Raw genomic sequence first — 22,421 nt, 5'->3', positions numbered from 1 at the left:
TGCAAAACTAAGGTCACTGCAGTGCAGTAATTTTATATTTAGAAAAAACCCTCTCTCATGCAATTAACTCCAGTGATAAAAGTATTAAACCAAACAATTTCCCCTTGCAGCACACAATCAGTTATTTGTTGTAGGGTCCAGAAAAATCACATCTAAAAATCACATTTAACAGACCTTTATGGTTCCATTCACAAATCCACATACTATTGAACTTATAGATGTGAAAATCTATAGTCTTTCCATTAGTTTCTCAACAGGTAAAGTATAAAGCACTAACTTTAACTGGTGATGGGGACAGGACATAGACGCTGATGACATCCATATTTTATAAGTTGTAAAATAAATCAAACGAACAAAAAGTGAGGACTGATATAAAGAACAAATGAAGGAAGGAGAGAGAAATACCTGTATTGCCAAATCAGAATTTTAAAGTTATTGGAAGACTTACATATGCAAATTAAGTCTGTCCCTGTCTGGCAACATGGGATAAGTGGAGGTTTGTATTTTCACTACATACATCTATTTCACTGTAGCCAACTTTCACCTACTGTTAGAAGTTAGGTAAAACATAAGCACGACCTGTGTCAGAATGCGTTATGCTACTATTGGCATGTACTTCAAAGCACACTTGTCTTGACATTTCTTAGTTCTCCCATCTCTAAAATGGGAACAATAGCACTTCTTTTCTCCTGTATGCCTTGTCTATTTCACAGAGCCAGGGACTGTATCTTACTATGGGTTTGTACAAATGCCTTGCACTGTGGGTCCCAGATCTTTTCTGACACCTCTAGATGCTACTGTGATACAATCACATTGTTTTTATAAAGGACAAGAAGCGTATCAGACAATTTCTTGGGGTGGAGTATGCACAGAAGGAGTTCCCTGCAAAACCACTCCCAGCCATTGCATTATCATCCTTTAAATGCACCTGGACGTGGCCACCTACAAAATACTTGACAGCCATTAGGCAGCTGGAGTGCAGTGTGAACACTGGTTATCACATTCATGTAACTGTCTCCCTTCTATCTGAGGGCTGCACACCCTGTCAAAAAGGGACCTGTGAAAATGAGAGGGAGTGCAGGTGGTGGACAGCGAGCAAAGCGAGGAGGACAGATGGAGTGAGTGAGAGATAGGGGATCTTGGAGAAGGGGTGAGGCCAGGGTATTTAGTTTGTTATTTATCATATGATGCCTTCCACTGTGACCCATCGGTCTAAGGAATGAAGTGGTATCCTGGCCTCAGTTTTCTTTTCTCAGCATTTTAAACTGCGCTCCACCTCAGAGGCATTCATTCTCAGTTTCTCCTTGCATTTTTGTCAACATCCACTATGATAAGAAGGTGCCATGTCTGCATTCCAGTATATGAGATTGTGTTACAAAGGTTTGCAAGTACACAATCATAATCAATGTTACCCTCATCCCTCCTTCCCTTTCTCACCTTCCATTTTCAAATGCCACCCATTAATTGCTTCAGAAGAGGGACACTTTCTATGAGTTTGCCCACTGCTTTGTTGAAAGCTCTTACCCAATTTAGGCACAGCTATAATATGAGTAACCACAGTAGGTCTTAAATCCAATTTATTTAAAACAGAAGAATTAACTATTCATTATGTTCATTCTTCAGTCATGCTTCTTTGGATTAAATGAACACCCGGTTTGTTTTGAGAGACTTTAAATTGTATTTGAACAAAATTATTTAGTCCTCAAATAGCTCCTAAATATTGGTTCATTATTGTAATGTATGCAGTTTTTATCTGTACTGTAGTAAGTGCCAGGTTTCGAAGTGCATCTGAAGATAATCAGTAAACAAGCTCAACTCTCTTGCCCTCCGCCCCCCATCTTAGTTTTTAAAAATAAATATTCAGGCTGCAACTTACTCTCCCCTTGCTCTGCTTCTAAAACAATTACACCTAAATTGAACCAAGAAAATCCACACAGGAAATAAGGAGAAAACTCTTAAGAGTGAGAATAATTTATCAAAGGTTATGGTGGATTCTCCAGAACTGACCATTTTAACACAAAGTTTGAAACTTTTTTCCTAAAAATACATTTGAGGATGTATTTCAGGGAAGGCCTGGGTTCCTACAGCAGGTCAGACTACATCATCAACATACTCCTTTATGGCCATGAGACTTATGAATTTAAGTTAAAACAAGAAGTTTTAGCACAACACACCTATGCTTCTACTTCTGAATTAGACTAGTGGGTCAAAGTACTGATTTTTTAAATTCAGATAATTTTGATAATCTTTTTATATATAATGTCTTTAATATTGCAACCAAATACTTACATCTCATTTTCTTGGGAATTTTACCTCCTTCACTAATATGAACTGAACCCTAAGAGAATACTGTATTAGTAATGTGTTAATGGTTAAAGAAGACAACTAGCAAAAGCTGGAAGACGACATTTTAGTAGCTTGATGGACTGTGGCTGGGTTTACACACATTTTGTGACAAGCGATCCTTTAATCAAACAGATGCAGAACAAAACCAACAGTGGGTTTAAGAGGAATGGGAAGGGCTAGGAGCAGCTGAGACTTTCAGATAGTTTAAGGCAAGGTTTATCTCACCAGGCACACTAGGAGAACGTTTCCTAAGGAAAATGCTTCTCTCCAGCTGTGTCACCCAACATGAATTTACCTCTAGAGAGGAACTCACAGAAATAAAAGGGATGGTTTATTTCATTTTCATTTTTAGCTTTTAAAAGATTGTTTTTCCCATTTGGATAATACATTCCAAAGCTGTATATCATGCTACCCATCAGACTCTAGTCTGTAATATATTACTGGATAAATAAGATTACACCTTCTGTGTACCAAGGTTGATCTTTCAGCTTTAAGTGCATTTCCCACTTTGTATGCTTAATTTCTCTCACTGACAACAGAACAATAGTCCAATTTTTAAACTGAATGTACACACTTAGACGTACATGGACAAATGCACATATGCAGCAATTTGAACAGAAATATTCATCTTCTTTTATAGCTATTGCCTCCATGGAAAACTGCATTCTAGCAAGAAGAGAACAGCAAATACTTCCTCCAATACTGTTGTATCTCTCAACACAAACTGCTGCAGTTAAATATTACAAACATCATAGCAAAGGAGCTGTCCTCAAAATTCCACCCTTAAGTCTGTGACTCTCTCTCTGTTGCAGGGGAAATGTGCCTATAAAGAAGATTAACGAAAATTTACTCCATTTTTTCCATAACTAGCACCAAGGAGTCCGAAATACAGGGCACTTGGTTTCTGGAAAAAAATATCCTGAGTCTAGCACAATATTATAGGACAGGGGGTGAAGAATTTGAGGAAACACTTTGAAAATATCAGAAGAGCTCTGTGTAACTCCAAGCCTTGCCTTTTCACCAACAGAAGTTGATCCAATAAGTGAGGTTACCTCATTCACCTTGTTGCTTTTATACCCTGGGACCAACACTGCTACAACACCAAAAATATGCAGCATCTGGGGAAATATGATCCATGCTAAGGATGGATGGAAGAATGGATAGACAGATAGCTAGAGAGAATTCACTCAAGTCCTAGTAGAAAAAACATCTCACATAGAAACCAGTCCAATTCTACTTTCTGACTGGTGACAAAGTTTTCTATAAAAGAGACATCTAATGTTTCTGATTTGTCCCAAGGAGGTGCTGCCGCAGAAACTGCCACAAAACATTTATTCTTCGAGGTTCAGGAATATACAAAAAGTAATAAAATTACATAGGACCCACCCCAAAAACAAAAACAAAGACTCTGCTCATTGAGTATCTGAGCTTCCTTCGTGTTGCACAGGGAGTCCAACAAAGAGAGAGATCATAGGAATCCCCTCAGGCACCTCAAGCCATGGAAGCCAGGCTCTGCTGGGGGAAGAGCACTGAGCTCATGCATTATTTCTAGGACACTGTGATTCAGCTTCTCAGGAAGGGCCCTGGTGGACTAGTGAAGGTGCAGGTGGGTGGAAAAGGGACTAGAGTGAAACCTAGGTATCTAAGTGAAAGAGATCAGAGCACTGCAAGCCCAGCAACCCCAGGGGGTGATGGTGGGAACCGGACAGTTGCTCACCTCTTCTGCTGACTGCCTGAGCAATTGTTCCTGCCACGGCTCCTGGGGGAGAAAGATGGTCTTGTTCTGTGCTGCTTTCCCAGGCAAGTCCCCCTGCTGCAGGGTGTCGTCTCCAGCACCAGCCATGCCCAAGCACCCGCCACCCCCCAAGCAGTCTGCTGCTGGGCTTTTCAGTATTTGTCATCCCTGGGGGCGGGGCAGGGCCAAGGGAAGGTCATGGCTGAGCAGGGCCAGATTAACATTTTGTGGGCCCCCATGTAGTTATCGGCCCCTCCCAGGTGCGGGCCTGGTTTGGCTGTGCAATAGTATACCCAGGGCTGAATCTCAGACATTTTTCCTGTCGATCACACACCTCTGCATGACTGGATGTGATGCCCGACAGTTTTGTCAGCCGCTGGTTCTCACTGAGCCATGCAGTGTCCGCAGTGAGCAGAAATTTCATAGTGATCAGGGGAAATGCCCAGCAGGTTTAACTCCTTCCTCATTCAGACATCCTGTAGCCGTATCTCCAGTCTCACCCTGTTTCACCAGTCACTGTCTGGGGGCCTGGTCTCCACTCAGTAAAGTTCCACAGCCAGCAGCTACCTGATCCAGTCTGACAAATCCCTCTCCCCAGCACCCATCCTGCCATTTGAGCAAACCGCTTGCAAACACCATTTCCCAGAAGTGAGCATTAAATGCCTGGGAACCTGATGCCACCAGCCTCTCTTCCTCTGTGCCCAGCCACATGCTAATTTAATACCTGGTCACCACCACCTCATCTCATGCTGGTGTCATTTCTATCACGGGTGTCCTTCCCAGCCAGCTGGGGTTATTCTTTCCCCATAAGCCTGATCTGCTTTTTCTTTCCCCTGATATTCCTTTTCTATCGGTGACTCTGTTCTTTGAGGTTACCTCCAGTTTCTGTATCTTCTCCTAACTTAATGGACCACATAGTCACAAAGCCCCCTGAGGCTTCTCTGGCTACAGCCATGGGGCCAACTGCCAGAGGTCAGCCGTAGACCACTACAGCTACCACCCACAGGGAGGGTGGCGATTCCAAGGCTGAATACTTTTGAACCTTGCAACAGCAGAACTAGGAATTCTGTATCCTCAGCACTGGCCCTAGGCAGCTGCAGATATGCAGTTTAGTGCTCCTCCCCCTCTAGGCCATGGTTTAAGTAACTGAGATTCCTATCACCTGCAGCAGGGTGCTCCAATTCCCACATACCCTCAGCTAGCACACAGTTGCACAGAAAATGAAGCCCAAATGATTTCTGGAGGCTGGGATAACAGGAAGTTCATTTCCCTAAGTAGCAGCTCTGCAACAAGCTCACAGTGGCCCCCTGCCGCTGTGAGATCAGGATCTATGATGGCAGTGGAGTTACCTGTGAATACCCAGTTCTGCCCAGCAAGAGTCTTTCTATTGTCTTTATTGGGCTATGTCTACAGAAGCAAAGGACCACACACTAGGTTCAAAGAGCAAAGTCCATTACATACTGCTCTGGCTTAGTATTTTAAGAGAAGGGTTTCGCATTACCTAGTGAATAAGCAGTAACTCCTGGTTAGCTTACAAGGACTGAAAATATCAGGTAGAATGGTTACCAAAGGAGGGCAATTTGGGATGGGCACAGAACACAGGACTGGATCCTTCATGGTAACACAACTGACGTAGAGTAGAACAATTTTCAGTTTGTGCAATGGGAGGATATCTGGATCGTATGTAAGATTGTCCCACATTATGAGGAAAAGACTGGTGCCGGTGTTGTTCTTTTGTTCCACTCTCTGTTCCTGTGGGGAACTTGCCAATGCAATATTACTGCCTTTTTTCTTTTTTAAAGAAAATTTAAAAAAATGGGAATTGCTTAAAATAGCAAATCCAGTTCTAGGTAGCACTAGGAAGATTTCAGCAGGAGTTGCTCAATTTTATCATAATTTCTGTAAAGCAAATTGCAATACAGAAGTATTTGATTTAGGAGAAATGATGCAACAGCCAACAAAATATAACTTCAGTACCCTGAATTCTGAGGGTGTCCAAAGCCAGAAGGCAGGTGCTAGATCCCCTTTCTGAAAGTTAAATCTGGAAAGGAAACGCCAATTTCTGCTTCCACAGCTCAGAACTGCAAACTGAATCAAATCCTTGAACGCTAGGTACTGTACCTAACGTTGCCTGGGACTTTTAATAGGACCTCCCCTCCCTTACTTATCATTTCAACTTCTCCTAGGGGTGGGGGTAGTATCCACATACCTTCCTTGCTAAGGTTCAGACACAAGTGCATCTCAGTCCAGCAAATTCCTTCTTGTAGGGCTGCCAGCCCAGACCACCAGCATCCCAAATCCAGTCTGGGGAAGGCTTCTGAGAATGAGAGCTGGGCCAAGGCCTCCTACTCCCTTGTGCGCACGTTCCCCACTCAAACAACCAGCCCTTCTAGCAGCCAGCGTGCTCCCTTCACAGCAAGCGCCTGTGCTTTGGTATCACATCTTCTCTCACTGCTTCCCCCTCCCTCTCTTGTTGACAGCCAGCGGCATGCTGGGAAATGTAGTCCTTTCCCTGCTCCAGGGCCAACTTTCTAGGCAGGGAGATGACCAAAATACTACAGCTCCCAGGGTACCTTGGATTCTCCGTTCCCACGCTGCATCCCAGTGCAGCTCTGCGGTATGGAAGGGGAAGGAGTTATATAGTGATGCTGGTGCTCCTCCAGCCAGCCGGGGTGCAGGAGCAGGACTTATGAGACGTAGCCCCCTGGGGACTTTGGAGCCTCTGTAACTATTGCTATTGCTTCGCCCCGGCTGGAAACCTCCAGTTCCCTGCAAGGACACACCCTGCCAGCATGCTCCAGGTGCAGGGGGGCGCGGAAAGTAGGAGCAGCTGAATGCCCAATGCAGTGCTATCCAGCCCCTTTCCAAGCCCGTTAGTAGGAGACGCTGGACGACTCTACCTGCCTGCCATGCACAAAATCCTTTCCTTTTAAGAGCCCAGCCAGTGCATTTAGCAAGCTTTGAACACTGTCCCCAGTACAGCTGCTAAGCGTGAGCCAAGCTGAGAAGGGGTTGTGTTGTTCTTCATCTTTCAGGGAAGAAAGCCCTTTCTCCGAACAACTTGCAAGGTAAAAAGTCAGGCTTTGTTTTGCTGGAAGCAGGATCCTTACGTTAGAGGCAGCAGAGTGAGGAATAAAGTGCGTGCATGAGTGGAGAACGAACTTACTGAATGGCTAGTTCTCTTTAAAAAAATAAAGTTTAGTCCCCATCAGAGTTATTTGTATTCCAGCTGTGTCTAAGAAACAATGAATAGGTGACGTTTACAAACAACTGAAGGGAAGGAATGAGGGTAAGGTTAAGATCATGTGTTTGCAAACCTCTGTAACTCAATTTTATATAGATTTGGAATGCAGACTTGACCCCTTCTGATGTTGATTAGTGTTGTAGGTGTGAGCAGGTTAAGTGATGTGGATACCCCATCAAGCCTTGGGATGCTCTTGCATTAGCTGAGCTGTGTTCACAGATGCAAAGCAATTAGAAACCTCCTTGGGTGCAGTTCCTCCCAGCAGACAACTGATATGACAGCCCCATCTGGCAAAACAAATGCCAAGGGAAATTGAGAGTGAATGCCTCTGAGATGGATCCCAGTGTAAAATACTGCCAAAAGAAAACTAAAATCATGATACCACTTAATTCCTTAGGGCATGTTTTCGGAAAGAACAACTGCCTGTAAAGGAGCAGTGTATATTCCTGTATTGCAATATTTGTACACTTTTATGCTATCACTAGTGTATCTCTGGTGAATTATAATCTGCATTTTCTAAAAGCAAAAATTGCAGCAACTGTTGCAAAAACTTAATGGATTTTCACTTAAAGTAGTTCATAAATGAAACAGTATCAACTATAAAAATTCAAAAATATAGATAAAAGGCCTTCAACTGCACAATTGTTAATACAAGGTGGGTTTTTTAATTGGCTCTAATTCAGGAGATCCCTGTCAACACACTCAATACACCTGTTTTGGGGCAACTGCTCAATCAAATATAGACACCCAAGCCTGAAACTTGGCATGGGGGTTGTAGCACTCTTACGCCTAGGGTGAGTGTGCTTTTTTGAGTTATTTTGCTTTTATGTTACAAGTTTTCCTATAGCAAATTTGCCCTAGGGACAAAGTAATGGTTCTGCTTTAGACGTGATTGGCAGAGTTTTGCAAAGGTTACTCCAACTGGAATCATGAAGTAGATTACATATTTTGAAAGAACATCAGTTTGCAGATATACAGTAACTCACTTTTTCAGCCCTTCTTTTTTAGTGTAAATAAAACTGGAAATTACCCCTCAGAAATAAGCTAATCCACATGTGCAGCCCTTGCTGGCAAGACTGATTGTGAACAGCTCACCTATAGTAGTTATTTCATAGAATTCTCTGAACAATGGCTTTGTGGCTTCAGCACAGTTATAGGAAATGAGGCAATATGTTTGATCTTCAACTCCTCTGCACCCTATATTGCCAAAAATGATTGTAGTCACATTTGTTCTAACCAAGGGAGTAGGCATGTCAAAGGATATGCTAGGCAGTTGAGCACAATTTCAAACAGAATGATTTTTTCATTCATTCAGCCGGGCAAGTTTAGGCTACAGTTTCTTATACATATTTGGAGTCTTGTTTAAAGTCCATTCAAGTCAATTTTTTTTCTGTGAGCTTCAATGGACTTAAGGCCATTAAAATGCCTTGCATTGGTGGCTTATAACAGATGGTAAACTTAACTATTCTTTATTTGAGTGACTCCACCAGGGTTTCTCACTTGTTAACCTCAATCCAAACTTTCTAGAAACAGGCTAACCTAAGCAAAAGTCTATTGCCTGCCTTGAAATAAAGAGTCTGAGGCATGGGATAACCCAGAACATGCAGCAATTTCTAATTTATTTTTAAGGAGTTTCCACATACTGAAATATGGAGACAGAGGAGTAATAAAAGGTTAAAAATCCCAAATCTGGCATTCTCAGTAAGCAACACCCATCTTCTGGCATGACCACAGCCCACACAGGGCTGGGAAGAGGAGGTGCCAGCTAGACCAGCAGCAGGAGCCCAGGGCAGGGCAGCTGCAGCTGATGTTCAGCAAGGGGGGCAGTAGCAGTGACCTGAGCTGGTAAGCTGGCAGCCCAGGCTTATAGGTCATGGCAGAGGCTGCAAGGGAAGCTGCAGTCACAGCTGTGTGCAGAGCTCCTGGCTGGGGTGTGGCAGCTCACAGCAGCTTGACCCCAGGGGGGAGTGGAACACGGGGCTGGGACTGCATGCAAAACTAGAGCACCTGGAAGCTGCAGCCTGGGGCGGCTGTGGAAGGGGGGTTGGGGAGGCTGCTGGGGGGCAGAGGGGAGAGAGAGGGTTGGGAAGTCATGTCAGCTGTGGGGAGGGGAGCCCACGAGTGGGATTGAGGCCAGGGCCTGGGGCAGAACTGACCACCCCTAGTCCAGAAAAATGCCTCCTCCGGCATCACTCAGATTCGGAGGGTGCTGAATGAGAAAGGCTGCACCTGTACACAAATGCACAAGTCTATAATCTCATTTTCAGTTTGGCCCAGAAATAATACCTCTGGTGCAAACGGGGAGAGGTTAAATTATCTTCCATTAATTTTGCTTTAGGCTATTTTAGCCTATGTAGGCTAAAATTTCCGAAGTATGTTGCTTCACAAACCCCCTATCCTGTTTGTGCTTTACAGCAGTTTCTCAACCTTTAAACAAAATAAATAAATAAAAGTACCCCTTAAAAAAAGTATCCCCAGTACCTGCAATTTTCAGACACATTTTTTCTACCATTGCAATACATTTGTTCTGCTGTATCTAAGCAAGTTATACTGCAGTGTAGTGTAAGTAGTACATTTAAATGTTCTAGAACTTCTGAAACCATTTTCTAAATAATTGCCTGAATATTGCAGAGCACTGGTTCTTGACCTTTCCAGATAAGTGTAGCCTTTCAAGAGGCTGATCGGAGAACACAAGACCAAAGCTTCACTTCACTTTTAAAAAATACTTGCTTCCAAAATCAGACCTTAACATACAAGTGTTACAACAGACGATTAGTGACAAATGGCTTACCTTCTCATGTTTACTATAAAATTATGAAATGAAAATATAGTGTTTAAATCTGTGTGTAAAACAGAGCTGTGCAAAAGTGTCATTGTATGCAATTTGTTTGTTCTGTCTTTGATACTGCCTTTTATGTAAGCCTGCTGTAAAACCAGGCAAATAGCAAGATGAGTTGATGTACCCCTGGAAGACCTCTGAGTACCCCCAAATCCTGTGTGAGAGATCTACAAATAGTACCATAATGAAAATGTGTATGTTTAGCATGCTTATTTGACTGCATAGCCAATTTGTACTGTATAACCAAGAGATTAGGTTACATAGAAACATATAGGCAATTAGTCCCTACAAACGAAGCTACTCTGTACTGGAGTGGTATAGCATCTCTGGTCCTATTTTCTGCAAGTGAGGAAATGAAGCTCAGTCCAAGTATGGCTGTAGCCTATTTTAAAGCCACTTACTGTTCTAGCATCAAATTATATTACCGTTGATTAGAGACACAAGGTGGGGTAGATGATAGCTTTAAAATGGATAATACAGTCAAACATCACTTTACTTTCAGAGACCTAGTATATCTTGCATTTTTCAAAGGTGGAAGAGGTCCATTTATAAACTACTTACATAACTGCAGAGCCATTTATAGTTTTTGCAGCTACAGCCACAATCACTGCTCCAAGGAAATGCAGATATCCACCACAGAGCCCGTAACCAGAGATACCCTATTCTATGTAGAGAGTGGTGGCGTAAAACTGAACAAATATAGTAATATACATTGCTCCTTACTCGAGAGGTGTTTTTGGAACAGAGTGTATATGTTTTATCTGATTTTGGGTACTTCAATAGTGTTGCCTTACTCTTCTTTCTAAATGTCTTCATTGCATGTATATTTCCTTTTCTAAACCTGAAGAACTCTGTGTAGCGCAAAAGCTTTTCTTTCACCACAATTTGATCCAATAAAAGATGGTACCTCACCCACCTTGTCTCTCTACATTTCACACAGACATGCAGGCGAGCAGGACACTCCCATATGGAGATATCATGCACGATCTGTTTATGATCTAATGCGTGTATTTTCCTGTGCCAGTAGTTGCACATTAGGAGTCAAGTGCATTGAATCTGAGACTCGCATCTTACGGGCAGATCTCTTAGTCAGACATACTAGTGAGGCTGTTTACTATACTCATTTTAATGGCATGCACCTGATTTAGTTGCACAGTTCTTATAGGACTGGAATCATCAGGCTGTTTTGCACCCAAATTTCCCTTTTGCTAGAAAATGAAAGGGTTGTTGTTTCAGAACTTCTACTAGCTTCTGGGTGTAGTTCGGCAGATTTACTGCCATAGCATCTTCATGGGTCTGCTGTTTGTGTGTTTAGGTGAGTGTGTGCGTGTATTCGATGATGCGGGCCCAATGACCGCAGCAGAGGTCCCCCAAAGACCACAGACCAGGTAAGGATTGAAGGCACCCAGCCAGGATTTATCGTCAAGCAACGTACAAGTAACGTTAAGTATAGTATACTGTAGTGATACACTGCATATATGCAACTGCTGCAAAGGACTGAAAGCCAGTGGGAATTCCACTGCTCCCCTAGGTCAGACAAAGACGGTCCTGCCCAAAACATCAAGTTATATACAGGTACAAACAAAGCACACTTTACTGCTGACATCATCAGGTTGCCACCGATCTCCTTGTGCCTCATGGTTTGGTTGTATCATCTCTTATCTATCATGCTGTAATTTTAGAACCCTGTTCTGAACCTAGGTTTGTATCTGTGAGAAGTAGGTAGGTACCAAGGTCTTTTTTAATTATTGTTCTGCACCTCAACCAATTAGCATTTCGTACTCTCAGCCCTGTCTGGGCCAAGTTCTGTTAGCTGAGGCTTACCTCTTGCTCACAGTTTAGCTTTGCTTTTAGCCGTGTTTTGTCCATTGTTGCTAGGCCTTAGACCTCAAACCAGGACTGTGCTATATGGGCTTAGGCCTTCCACCTTACTACACTGGGAAAAGGAGATTGCTATGCCAGCAAGTGAAATCAACAATCAGCAAAACTAAGCTGCATATTTGTTATCCATAAGAACAGCTATACGGATCAGACTAGCAATCCACCCAGGCCAGTATCCTGTCTGCCAACAGCAGCCACTATTGTGTGCCCCAGAGGGAGTGGACTGAACAGGCAACAATCAAGTGATCTCTCTCCTGCCATCCATCTCCAGCTTCTGACAAACAAGAGGCTAGGGCCACCATTCTTACCCATCCTGGCTAATAGCCATTAATGGACCTAACCACTATACATTTATCTATCTCTTTTTTAAAACCCCATTATAGTCCTAGCCTTCACAGCCTCCTCTGGCAGGGACTTCCTCAGGTTAACTGTGTGCTGTGTGTAAAAGAGCTTTCTTTTATTAGTTTTAAACCTTCTGCCCATTAGTTTAAATTTGGTGTCTTCTAGTTCTGATATTATGGGAACAAGTAAATAATTTTGCCTTGTTCACTTTCTCCACACCACTCGTAATTTTATATACCTCTATCATACCCCTCCTGAGTCTCCTCCTTTCAAAGCTAAAAAGTCCTAGTCTCTAATCTCTCTTCACATGGGACCCATTCCAAACCCAAAATCATTTTAGATGCCCTTTTCTGAACACTTTCTAATGCCAATACAACTTTTTTGAGATGAAGAGACCAAATCTGTACACAGTATTCAAGACATAGGCGTACCATAGTTTTATACAAGGGCAAAAAGATACTGTCTTATACTCTATACCTTTTTTAATGATTCCTAAGATCCTGCTTGTTTTTTTGACTTCTACTACACACTGTGTAGATGTTTTCAGAGAACTATCCACAATGACTCCAAGATCTCTTTCCTGATCAGTTGTAGTTAAATTAGCCCCCATCATACTGTGGCCGTGTCTACACTAGCCCCAAATTTTGAAATGGCCACGCAAATGGCCATTTCGAAGTTTACTAATGAAGCGCTGAAATACATATTCAGCGCCTCATTAGCATGCAGGCAGCCGCGGCACTTTGAAATTGACGCGACTTGTCCCGACGGGGCTTCTTTTCGAAAGGACCCCAGCTACTTCGAAGTCCCCTTATTCCTATGAGCAGATGGGAATAAGGGGACTTCGAAGTAGGAGGGGTCCTTCCAAAAAGGAGCCCCGTCGGGATGAGCCGTGGCCGCCCGCATGCTAATGAGGCGCTGAATATGTATTTCAGTGCTTCATTAGTAAACTTCAAAATGGCCATTTGCATGGCCATTTGGAAGTTTGGGGCTAGCGTAGACACGGCCTGTATGTGTAGTTGGGGTTTTTTTCCCCCAATGTGCATTACTTTACATTTATTCACATTAAATTTTATTTGCCATTTTTATTGCCCAATCACTCAGTTTTGTGAGATCTTTTTGAAGTTCTTCACAGTCTGCTTTGGTTTTCCCTTGAGCATCCAGCTGAATGAAGAGTAAATAATAAACTAAGTGGTACAAACTAAATTTGTAAAATAAAAAAAAAAGTGAAGATGCATTTGTTTTAACCTGACTCTCCACTGAATGAGCTTTGGAAGCTAAATTCCAAATACCACTACTCACACTGGACATCTTCACAAACAGGTAACTCATCCCGGGCACAAAAATTCTTGGATTTATGCAGCACTCAAGTCACTGTGCTGCAGTAATCATATTACTTCTCTCTTCCCCCAAATAAAAAAATCCTCTCTTCCACTTAACTGTTGTGACCGAAGGAATTGAACCAAACAATTTCCCCTTGCAGCACAAAATTATTCTTCATTGTAGGGTCCAGGAAAAAAAAAATCGCATCTAACAGACCTTTATGGCTTCATTTACAAATCCATCATCCCACGCAAGAGATCCATTTAATGGACACTATCGTACAAAGCAGTGGTGTTCCCATAAACCCCACTACATATCAGAAACCCACTGTCTTCTGTTCTCAGCTACATGCCTCCAGGTTCCATCCAAGACATCTCACATGATCCATCATCTACAGCTAAGCCCTAAGATACAACCATATCTGCTCCAATCTCACCAGAGACAAAAACCTAAAAGAGCTTTACCAAAGATTCTTAAAACTCAATTATCCACCTGTGGAAGTAATGAAACAGTTTGACAGCAAGGTGAGCATCCAGAGACACCTACTAAACCACAGGCCCAACAAGAAAAACAAACAGAACACCACTCATCACCTTAGACCTCAGCTTAAATCCCTCCAGTGCATCACTGACAACCTATACACAAAAATGATCCCTCATGCTCACGGCCTTGGAGGACTGGCCTGTACTCTCCTGCAGACAGCTGCTCAACCTCACGAAAATACTCACCAGCAGCCACACGTCATAACACAGAAACACACTAACCCCCTCCCTGCAACAAACCCCATTGCCACCTCTGTCCACATACCTGCACAAGCTAGATCACAATGGGTCCTAACCACATCTGCCACACCGTCAGGGGCTCATATATATCACATTAGTGCATGTGCAAATGTGCCAGCAATGCCTCTCCTCCATGTACATTGGACAAACCTAACCACCTCTGTGCCAAAGGATGAGTGGACATAAAATGCAACATCAGGAATGGGAACACACACAAACCTGTTCGGGAACACTTTTAAATCCTTTAATTGAACATCCAGGAAGCTTAAAGTAACCATTCTTCTACAAAAGAATTTTACAAGATTACAGAGGGAGACATCTGAATTTGAATTCATTTCCAAATTTGACACATTTAACCATGGCCTTCACAGGGATCTCAGCTATCTTATGTAGGTTACAAGGCCAATCTTCCCTCTTTTTATATTTGCTGGAATGGGACATCCTACTTCATTTGCTTCATCAGCTTGTCCTACTAGTGACTGATAACCCTTTTACCCCCCTCCCTGCTATCATAAACCCTGGATTCTATTTTTTTCCTACTCCAGTCATCTGAAGAAGTGGGTCTAATCCACGAAAGCTCATGAGCTAATAAATGCGTTAGTCTCTAAGGTGCTACATGAGTGCTTGTTATTTGTGATGCTATAGACTAACATGGCAAGAGTTAATCTGTAGCTTCCTCTGAGACCAGTGAATTTATATATGCAAAAATCTGTAGTCCAATTAGTTTCTCAACAGGTAGGGAACACTAACTGTAGCTGACCATGGGGATATAACTGAATAGAAGATGATGGGCATATTTCATAAATTGAAAAATAAAAATCTTGAACAGCAAGTAAGAACCAGTACATTAAAAAACCCCAACAAATGCTGGAGAGGAAAACACCTTTATTGCCAAGTAAGGATTTTTACAGTTATTGCAAGACTTACATGTGCAAATTAACTCTGCCCATATCTGGCCATTTTGGATAGATGGAGGTGTGTATATTCGCTACATACATCTATTTCACTGCCATCTTTTGTCTACCATTAGAACTTAGGCCCTGCTTGTGTCAGAATGGATTATGTTGCTGGGGGATTATACTCCCTGTAAACTGAGCGATTGGGTGGCCTCCCAGGAGAGCTTCAGGTGCCACCCAGCTTGTTAGCAGAGCGCCCACAGCCATCCACAGTGGGCAGCATGTGCTTCTATTGGTGGTGCACATCCATATGTCTTGGTGTGCATAACAAAATGTATTCTTCCCACAGATGGAAAAAATTAGAGAACTCCGCTAGGGGCACATGTAGTTGAAAAACACATATGTCATGACATTCCATGTGTTGGTGATGGGAACAGAGCTGCCACTGAGCCAAGCAGCTACTTCTGCTGAGGCTCATATTCCTATTGGTTGTTTACATTGAAGCATCTCACACAGAGTACGCAGTGGAGCCAACACATTCCTGTCAGGCTTTCAAAGGGAACTCCCAAAATTTAACTTAAACCTCAATTCCAGCAGCTTTTAATGATTTCTTTATAATAAGAGTTTCTCTGGAAATATTAATAGGTGTTTAAATGCACTTCTGTCATTGAAGCATCTGTACTCTAAATATATTAGTATTAGATAATCGCAACCTGAAACTGACAGAAACATGAGTGAAACCAACTGGTTTATTTTCACTGTCCAAACTGAAGTGAAAAAATAAAATTAAATTATACAAATTTTCACTTAAGTTGCTGTTAGCAACACCAATCTTTTAGAATCAAGGTTTTAACCCAAACCTCCCTTTAAAAAGTCATCAGTGCTTTGTAGCTAGGAGGAAATTAAATGAAGGGCCCTATCTTACAAGGGTACCATTGTTTCATTTCTGCTGGTTTTCAAGCATTTCAGTGCTTGGAAGGTACCTCAAACTAAAGCATGGCACAGACATTTTGGTTTTTCAAAGTGCAGCTTTGTGGAGATGAATCAGTGCATCCAGATATTGCTATTTTGTTTTATTTTTGGTTTTTTGTTCTTTTTTAGTTTAGTTCAACTTGTATTTCCCTTTTGGTGAATTGAAAACTAACTTTTTGGGGGTAAGTGTTCAAGGTCTTTTGGCCATTGCTGGCAGCAGCGTGTCATAGTCAAGGTATTCTTAAAACCAAAGACTAGGATAAACTTCTGAAAGGCTCAGTTGTTTTCTGGAGTCTCTGAACAACAACAGCGTTCTGCAAATTAGCTTCTTCCAGAGTGAGTGTCTCATCCAACAGCTCTAGGAAAGGAAGCGATGTGGTCAGGCTGAAGGGAACACTTCCCTGCGATCCTTGGTATTTTGTAATGAAGTCTCTGATATGGCTTATTCTGAAAAGGAAAAAGAAAATCCAGCAAGTTAAAATGCCTCTAAGTGCTTGAGTCCATTGCTTTCAAGGTGCATAAGGTTTAGCATAATTCATAAACACAATGCACCAAGTGTGCAGGCTCTGCGGTGGTTTAATAATCAAAATGCAAATGCATCCCTCAGTATTAATAACAATTCACTAAGGTAATGACTTAAGAGACCTTTAGAGACAGTGAATATTAACAAATGGATCCTGTCAAACTTCTAATATCCTGTTGAAGTCAGAGACAGCCCATAACTGCTAAGCATTCCTTAGTCTGCCATCCTGACCTGGTGTAAACTAATATACCGTGTACCAGGGAGAGCGCAACACAACCTGAATTGGTGTTGAAGATTAGCTGTATGATCACTTTAATACATGCAGAGATCCATACAGAGAGATACATAAGATATTCATTCCTGATATTATACCATTATAGGAAAGCTGTTGTTCTACAATCCAATCTCCTTTAGAAGTTGATCCTGTTCTGTCCCAACAAAAACTTGTGTGAACACTCAACTACTGCCTTATTGCAGCCACGTGCAGGGAGTGGAAGTTTGACAAGCCACTCAATAGACATTATCCACAGAGTAGTTTGAAGTGTTCCTTCCACACTGTCAGGATGGAAACATAGATGAGTACTCTTCTCCATGCAGGATGGTGGGATTCCACCATCATTAGGACCCTGCTCCTAGGTCTTGGCTCTCTTAGGAGAGGTGATCCAAATTTTAATTCTTTTAATTGCTGAGAGGGACAAGAAACTTTGTCTCCTGTTTCCCTCCCCCACTGACTCATGTACCTCAACTTCTCAGATGATGCAAAGGTGGATGGAGTTTGAACTACTGTTGGTCTCCCTGAGATTTCTGGCTGCTTTTGGGGGGGAGGGGCATGTATTTCTGCTATTCTACCTCTCCCCTCCAGCCTCAGTTTTTGGGCCCTGCTCCTCAGCAGCACAATCAGTCTGAACCTGCCCAGACCATTTGCTGCCCACGGGGTTTCCAGTATCAAGCAACAAACACTGATGAGCTCCTCGTCCTTGTCACCTCTGCTAAAGTTGGAAAGCTATGAGCAGCAGTGACCCTGAATCGTCGTCGTAAATCTGCAGACACTGGCTTAGTATCAGTTCGTATCTGGAAGGCTCTCTCTGCAGCTATAAAGTCTAGAAAAAATAAATTTTAAAGAATGAAAGCTTAAGCATTTAGGCACGGAAGGCATTTACCAGGAAGTGCTTTGTACCTGACCATGGCAAGTGGATCTTTCAGACCTGTCTCACTCCACACCCATCCTCACCTGCCACGTGTTTAATCCCAGCTATGAGCAATCATCTACTTTCATTAGGGAGTTTCTCATACAAATTCTCTGGAGGAACTTCCTATAAGACACTTTTGTTTCTGAAGACAGGTGGCCTTAAAAACAAATGAGCTGTATGAAAAAATAAAACAAAAATTTGTATTGCCCCTGAAAGATTCCCTATAAAAGAACCTGCATCAAGGAATTATAAACACTTAATTTCCAATCAAATGAAAGAAAATCCAACAGTTTTATGCCTTAATAAGATTGTATTACACAGACTGATCAATTAACTCAGCAGTTATTTACACTGCAGTTAGTTAATTAACGAGCAGTTCATTTTCCTTCGGCTGTACACATGTACATGAAGAACCTAAGCAGTTTCTCCTACAGTCTTGGAAGGACAAAGTCATTTTCAATTTTGTGTATCTGAGGGGAACTCAGATGAGGCGCCATATAAATGCTTACAGAATTTCTAAACCTATTAAGGTAAAAGTGTTAATGGGACAGTCACCTCCAATGCCTTTGTATGTCAGTCATAACACAGTCTTACCTATGAGAAACATTGAATTTTTGTACTATCCTTTCCCCATCTGCTAGCCAGATCTGGATATTAGTGACTGGTTCCAAATCACTTAGTGTTACTGAAGGAAGTGGTCTTTTGTTCTCAACTTCAAGGTCATTTTTCACTTTACAAATTATTCTTGGAGTCACACTGAAAATAAAAGCCAAATGAGATTATGTAGTCTACATAAAATCATAAGCTACAATGATCGTTTCCTCATTTTGACTGCACTGAAACATTTCTAGAAGGTTCACAATCCTTTTAAGAGTGCACAAAAACTCATTAACAGCAAGCCTAGGGATATAAATTGAAGATGCAGCTTCTACAATAGATGCAACACCTCTACAACTCAAAGACTTCAAATATGATATTATGGGACAGAATATCCCATTTCTGTTAATGAAAATAAAGGACACTTTAAATGTTTATTTAAGTGAGAAAGATAGAATGTAGAATTAAAAGCGTAAACAACAGAAACTGATGTTCCGTGGCCTATACCTCCTTCCTGGGGAGAAAATAAAGGAACACACTTTCAGGAGTTTGTCTGTAAACCCTCCAACAAATTACTGTTATCCTGCAAATTCTTCTGACAATGTGCGTGGTTGATATTAAAAACAGACAAAACAGCATAAAATAGCTTACATGTCACCCATTAGTGACGTGTACTGCACTCTAAGAGTGGCAGAAAAATCTTTTAAAAAACTGAGATAAAGGCTAGTCTTAGATCTTATATATTATAAAAATAGTTGCAATAAGTGGTCCATCAAATGTAATAATTTTAGCTATTAACGGTTAAATATAGCTTCCTCTATGTGGCCTAACTCTTCATTGTATCATGGCTGAGTGTGTAATGGTAATCTAAAATGTAACATTAATAAGAGATATATTGCCCTTAAACGACCCTAGTTTTCCATTGTGCCTTTCAAAGACTTACAGGTTAATTGGATTATTCAAAATGAATATTAAAATAATCTTTCAGCAGTCAGACACCTGTACCAATCCACCTTTCTACTGTGTTCTCATACCCTGCTCTCATGTGTTCTCTTTTTGATGTTCTTGCTTAACCTTAAAGAACCTAATTAAATTATAGTGGTTCTTCAGACCATAAAAATAAATGTTGAGTATGCAGCATTGAGGAAGGAAAGAAATACGCCTAAAATGAACAACAGGCAACATCAGGTATCCATGTATGAAGTGGTCAACTCTTTTGCAAAAATATGATACAGAAACGATTTTTGACACCTTATATAACTGAGCATTAGAACAGCTAGTTCTACTGCACAAAAAATATTTTAAAGCTACATATGGAGAAGTCAAAAAGCTAACTTAGCCTAGTTTTCAAGTACATTCCTATACCTAGAATCACGCTCTTGCAAAATTAACGGGTAAAGCCCTCTAGTGGCCAGAAATAAGGCTAAAAATCCAAGGGGCAGGGGGGAAAGAGTCTTATCCTGACTTCTAAGAAGCATCATTGCTTTTAAAGGCTTGTTCATTTTACATTTGTTAGAGAATCTCATAAATTAAAGATGAAAGAGACATTAGACCCTTTGATCTATCCTGTGCCAATATGAAACTGCTCCCTAACGTACATTTTCTAGTGCTTTGCCCAGACTCATGGTAAAAGGTTTAGGACACGGAGTTTTACCCTCGTGAGGTTACAGGGCAAATCTGTTTTTGCCACAAGGGATTTTAGCTTGTCTTTTTTGGTTAAGGTATTCTGAGATGTAATTTTAAAGTAACATCTTAACCTTACTAAGATTCAGAACGAAGCTTTTCTATTACACATCACAAAGCAATGAAATGGAGTGGTGGAACAGCAGCTCATTAAGTTAAAGACAATAGAAAAGAATAATATACCCATTGATAACAAAATATTTCAATGGACTCAAAACTCTGTCTCATCAAATCCTCCTATATAACAAAAGAATAAAAATGTAGTAGTTGAGCTGAGTATTTTTCACTATATACAGGCAACAGACTGGTTTCAATCCTGCCATCTCATCACTGAGTAGAAACTTTGTCTGAGGAAGTCACTGGCAGATGTGCTGCAATATTTGCGCTGCCATATCTTCCATTGTTGGGGCTAACAATTCACTCAGACAGAAATATTAGTAACATCTCTACTACGGCTGTTGGATATTAATAAGAAAAGCTTTAATCGATAGTGTATCAGGTCACACATTTAAGTAGACAACTGAAAAACCTACTTGTTCTCTCTCTGAAGTTCCCTTTTAAATTCTCTTAGGGTATGTCTACACTTGGGAAAAAAAATCAAATATATGAAAGTCGACTTTGTAACACTAGATTTTATAAAGTCAAAGTTGGGCATCCACACCTGCTCACAAAGTCAACTTAGTGTGTCCCCACTACATTGCCTAAGTTTGACTGTCACAACAGTGCATTGTGGGCACTTATCCCACAATTCGTGCAGACCCGTTGCATTTTGGGTTTTTGTTTTTTGTTTTTTTTTTAACATAAGAACGGCCATACTGGGTCAGACCAAAGGTCCATCCAGCCCAGCAGCCTGTCTGCCAACAATGGCCAGTGCCAGGTGCCCCAGAGGGTGTGGACCGAAGACAACGATCAAGTGATTTGTCTTTTGCCATCCATCTCCATCCTCTGACAATCAGAGGCCAGGGACACCATACCTACGCTTGGCTCATAGCCTTTTATGGACGTAACCTTCATGAATTTATCTAGCTCTTTAGTCCTAGCCTTCACAGTCTCCTCTGGCAAGGAGTTCCACAGGTTAACTGTGCGCTGAGTGAAGAAGAACTTTCTTTTATTAGTTTTAAACCTGCTACCCATTAATTTCATTTGGTGTCCTCTAGTTCTTGTATTATGGGCACAGGTAAATAAGTTCTCCTTATTCACCTTCTCCACACCTGTCTTAATTTTATCTACCTCTATCATGTCCCCCCTCAGTCTCCTCTTTTCTAAAACTGAAAAGTCCCAATCTTCTTAGCCTATCCTCAGAGGGGACCTGTTCCAAGCCCCTAATCATTTTAGTTGCCCTTTTCTGAACCTCTTCCAGTGCCAGGATATCTTTTTAGGTGAGGAGACCACATCTGTACACAGTATTCGAGATACGGGCATACCATAGATTTATATAGGGGCAATAAGATACTCCTTGTTTTATTTTTCTATCCCTTATTTAATAATAAACATCCTATTTGCCTTTTCGACTGCCTCTGCACACTGCATGGATGTTTTCAAGGAACTATCCACAATAACTCTCTTTCCTGATTAGTTATAGCTAGATTAGCCCCCATCACATTGTAAGTATAGTTGGAGTTATTTTTTCCAATGTGCATTACCTTACACTTATCCACACTCAATTTCATTTGCCATTTTGTTACCCAATCATTCAGTTTGTTGAGCTCTTTGCCAGTGTGTTATGGGAAAAAATGCACCGCCAGTAGTTGTGGGTGTGTGATGTCATCACCCCAGAGTGCCCTCTGTTCACTCTTCCCTGCTGTTGAGAACAAATGGCCAGTTTTCTGAAGCCTGCCCCTGAATCAGGACACTTTGATGATTACCACTGTCAGAGCTGGCTATTTATGTGCCAATCTTCCCAGAGCACAGTAGATGGGCAAACTTGAGGAAGTGGTAGAGGACAGTAAAGTTGAGGAAAGTGAACCCCTTGAGAGTGTTGTCAGTCCCTCATATAAGGGCATTTGTGCTCCAGCTGACTGTGCTGTGTTAACAGGTACCTCAATTTTCCCCTGGTGAAAGAACACCTTTC

General features: G+C 41.6%; 2 protein-coding genes across 4 annotated transcripts in view; both read right to left on the bottom strand.

The window, feature by feature from the left end:
• The window catches only part of MFSD2B (MFSD2 lysolipid transporter B, sphingolipid), a 62,755-nt gene extending 58,566 nt beyond the window's left edge, over positions 1 to 4,189 (bottom strand). The window contains exon 1 of the mRNA XM_074989148.1: positions 4,064 to 4,189. Within this exon, the coding sequence (XP_074845249.1) occupies positions 4,064 to 4,189 (126 nt within the window). The remainder of the gene's footprint in view (positions 1 to 4,063) is intronic.
• An 11,168-nt stretch (positions 4,190 to 15,357) lies between these two features.
• Positions 15,358 to 22,421, bottom strand: part of UBXN2A (UBX domain protein 2A) — a 31,291-nt gene continuing 24,227 nt past the window's right edge. The window contains exons 6-8 of one of the 3 annotated variants that reach the window (XR_012645143.1): positions 18,665 to 18,826; positions 18,112 to 18,243; positions 16,668 to 16,804 (exon numbers count right to left, since the gene is read on the bottom strand). Coding sequence is in view for 2 of the 3 variants with exons in the window: in XM_074991336.1 (XP_074847437.1) it covers positions 16,612 to 16,804; positions 18,665 to 18,826 (355 nt within the window). In the remaining variant the exon portion in view is untranslated. Of the gene's footprint in view, positions 16,805 to 18,111; positions 18,244 to 18,664; positions 18,827 to 22,421 lie in introns of all 3 variants that reach the window. The other 2 variants (XM_074991336.1, XM_074991337.1) reach the window with 2 other exon arrangements.

The sequence above is a fragment of the Carettochelys insculpta genome, chromosome 3 (assembly GCF_033958435.1).
Source record: "Carettochelys insculpta isolate YL-2023 chromosome 3, ASM3395843v1, whole genome shotgun sequence".
In the NCBI taxonomy this organism is placed as follows: Eukaryota; Metazoa; Chordata; order Testudines; family Carettochelyidae; genus Carettochelys; species Carettochelys insculpta.
Note: the sequence above shows the minus strand (reverse complement) of the source record. Positions and strands in the feature narration are given on the sequence as shown.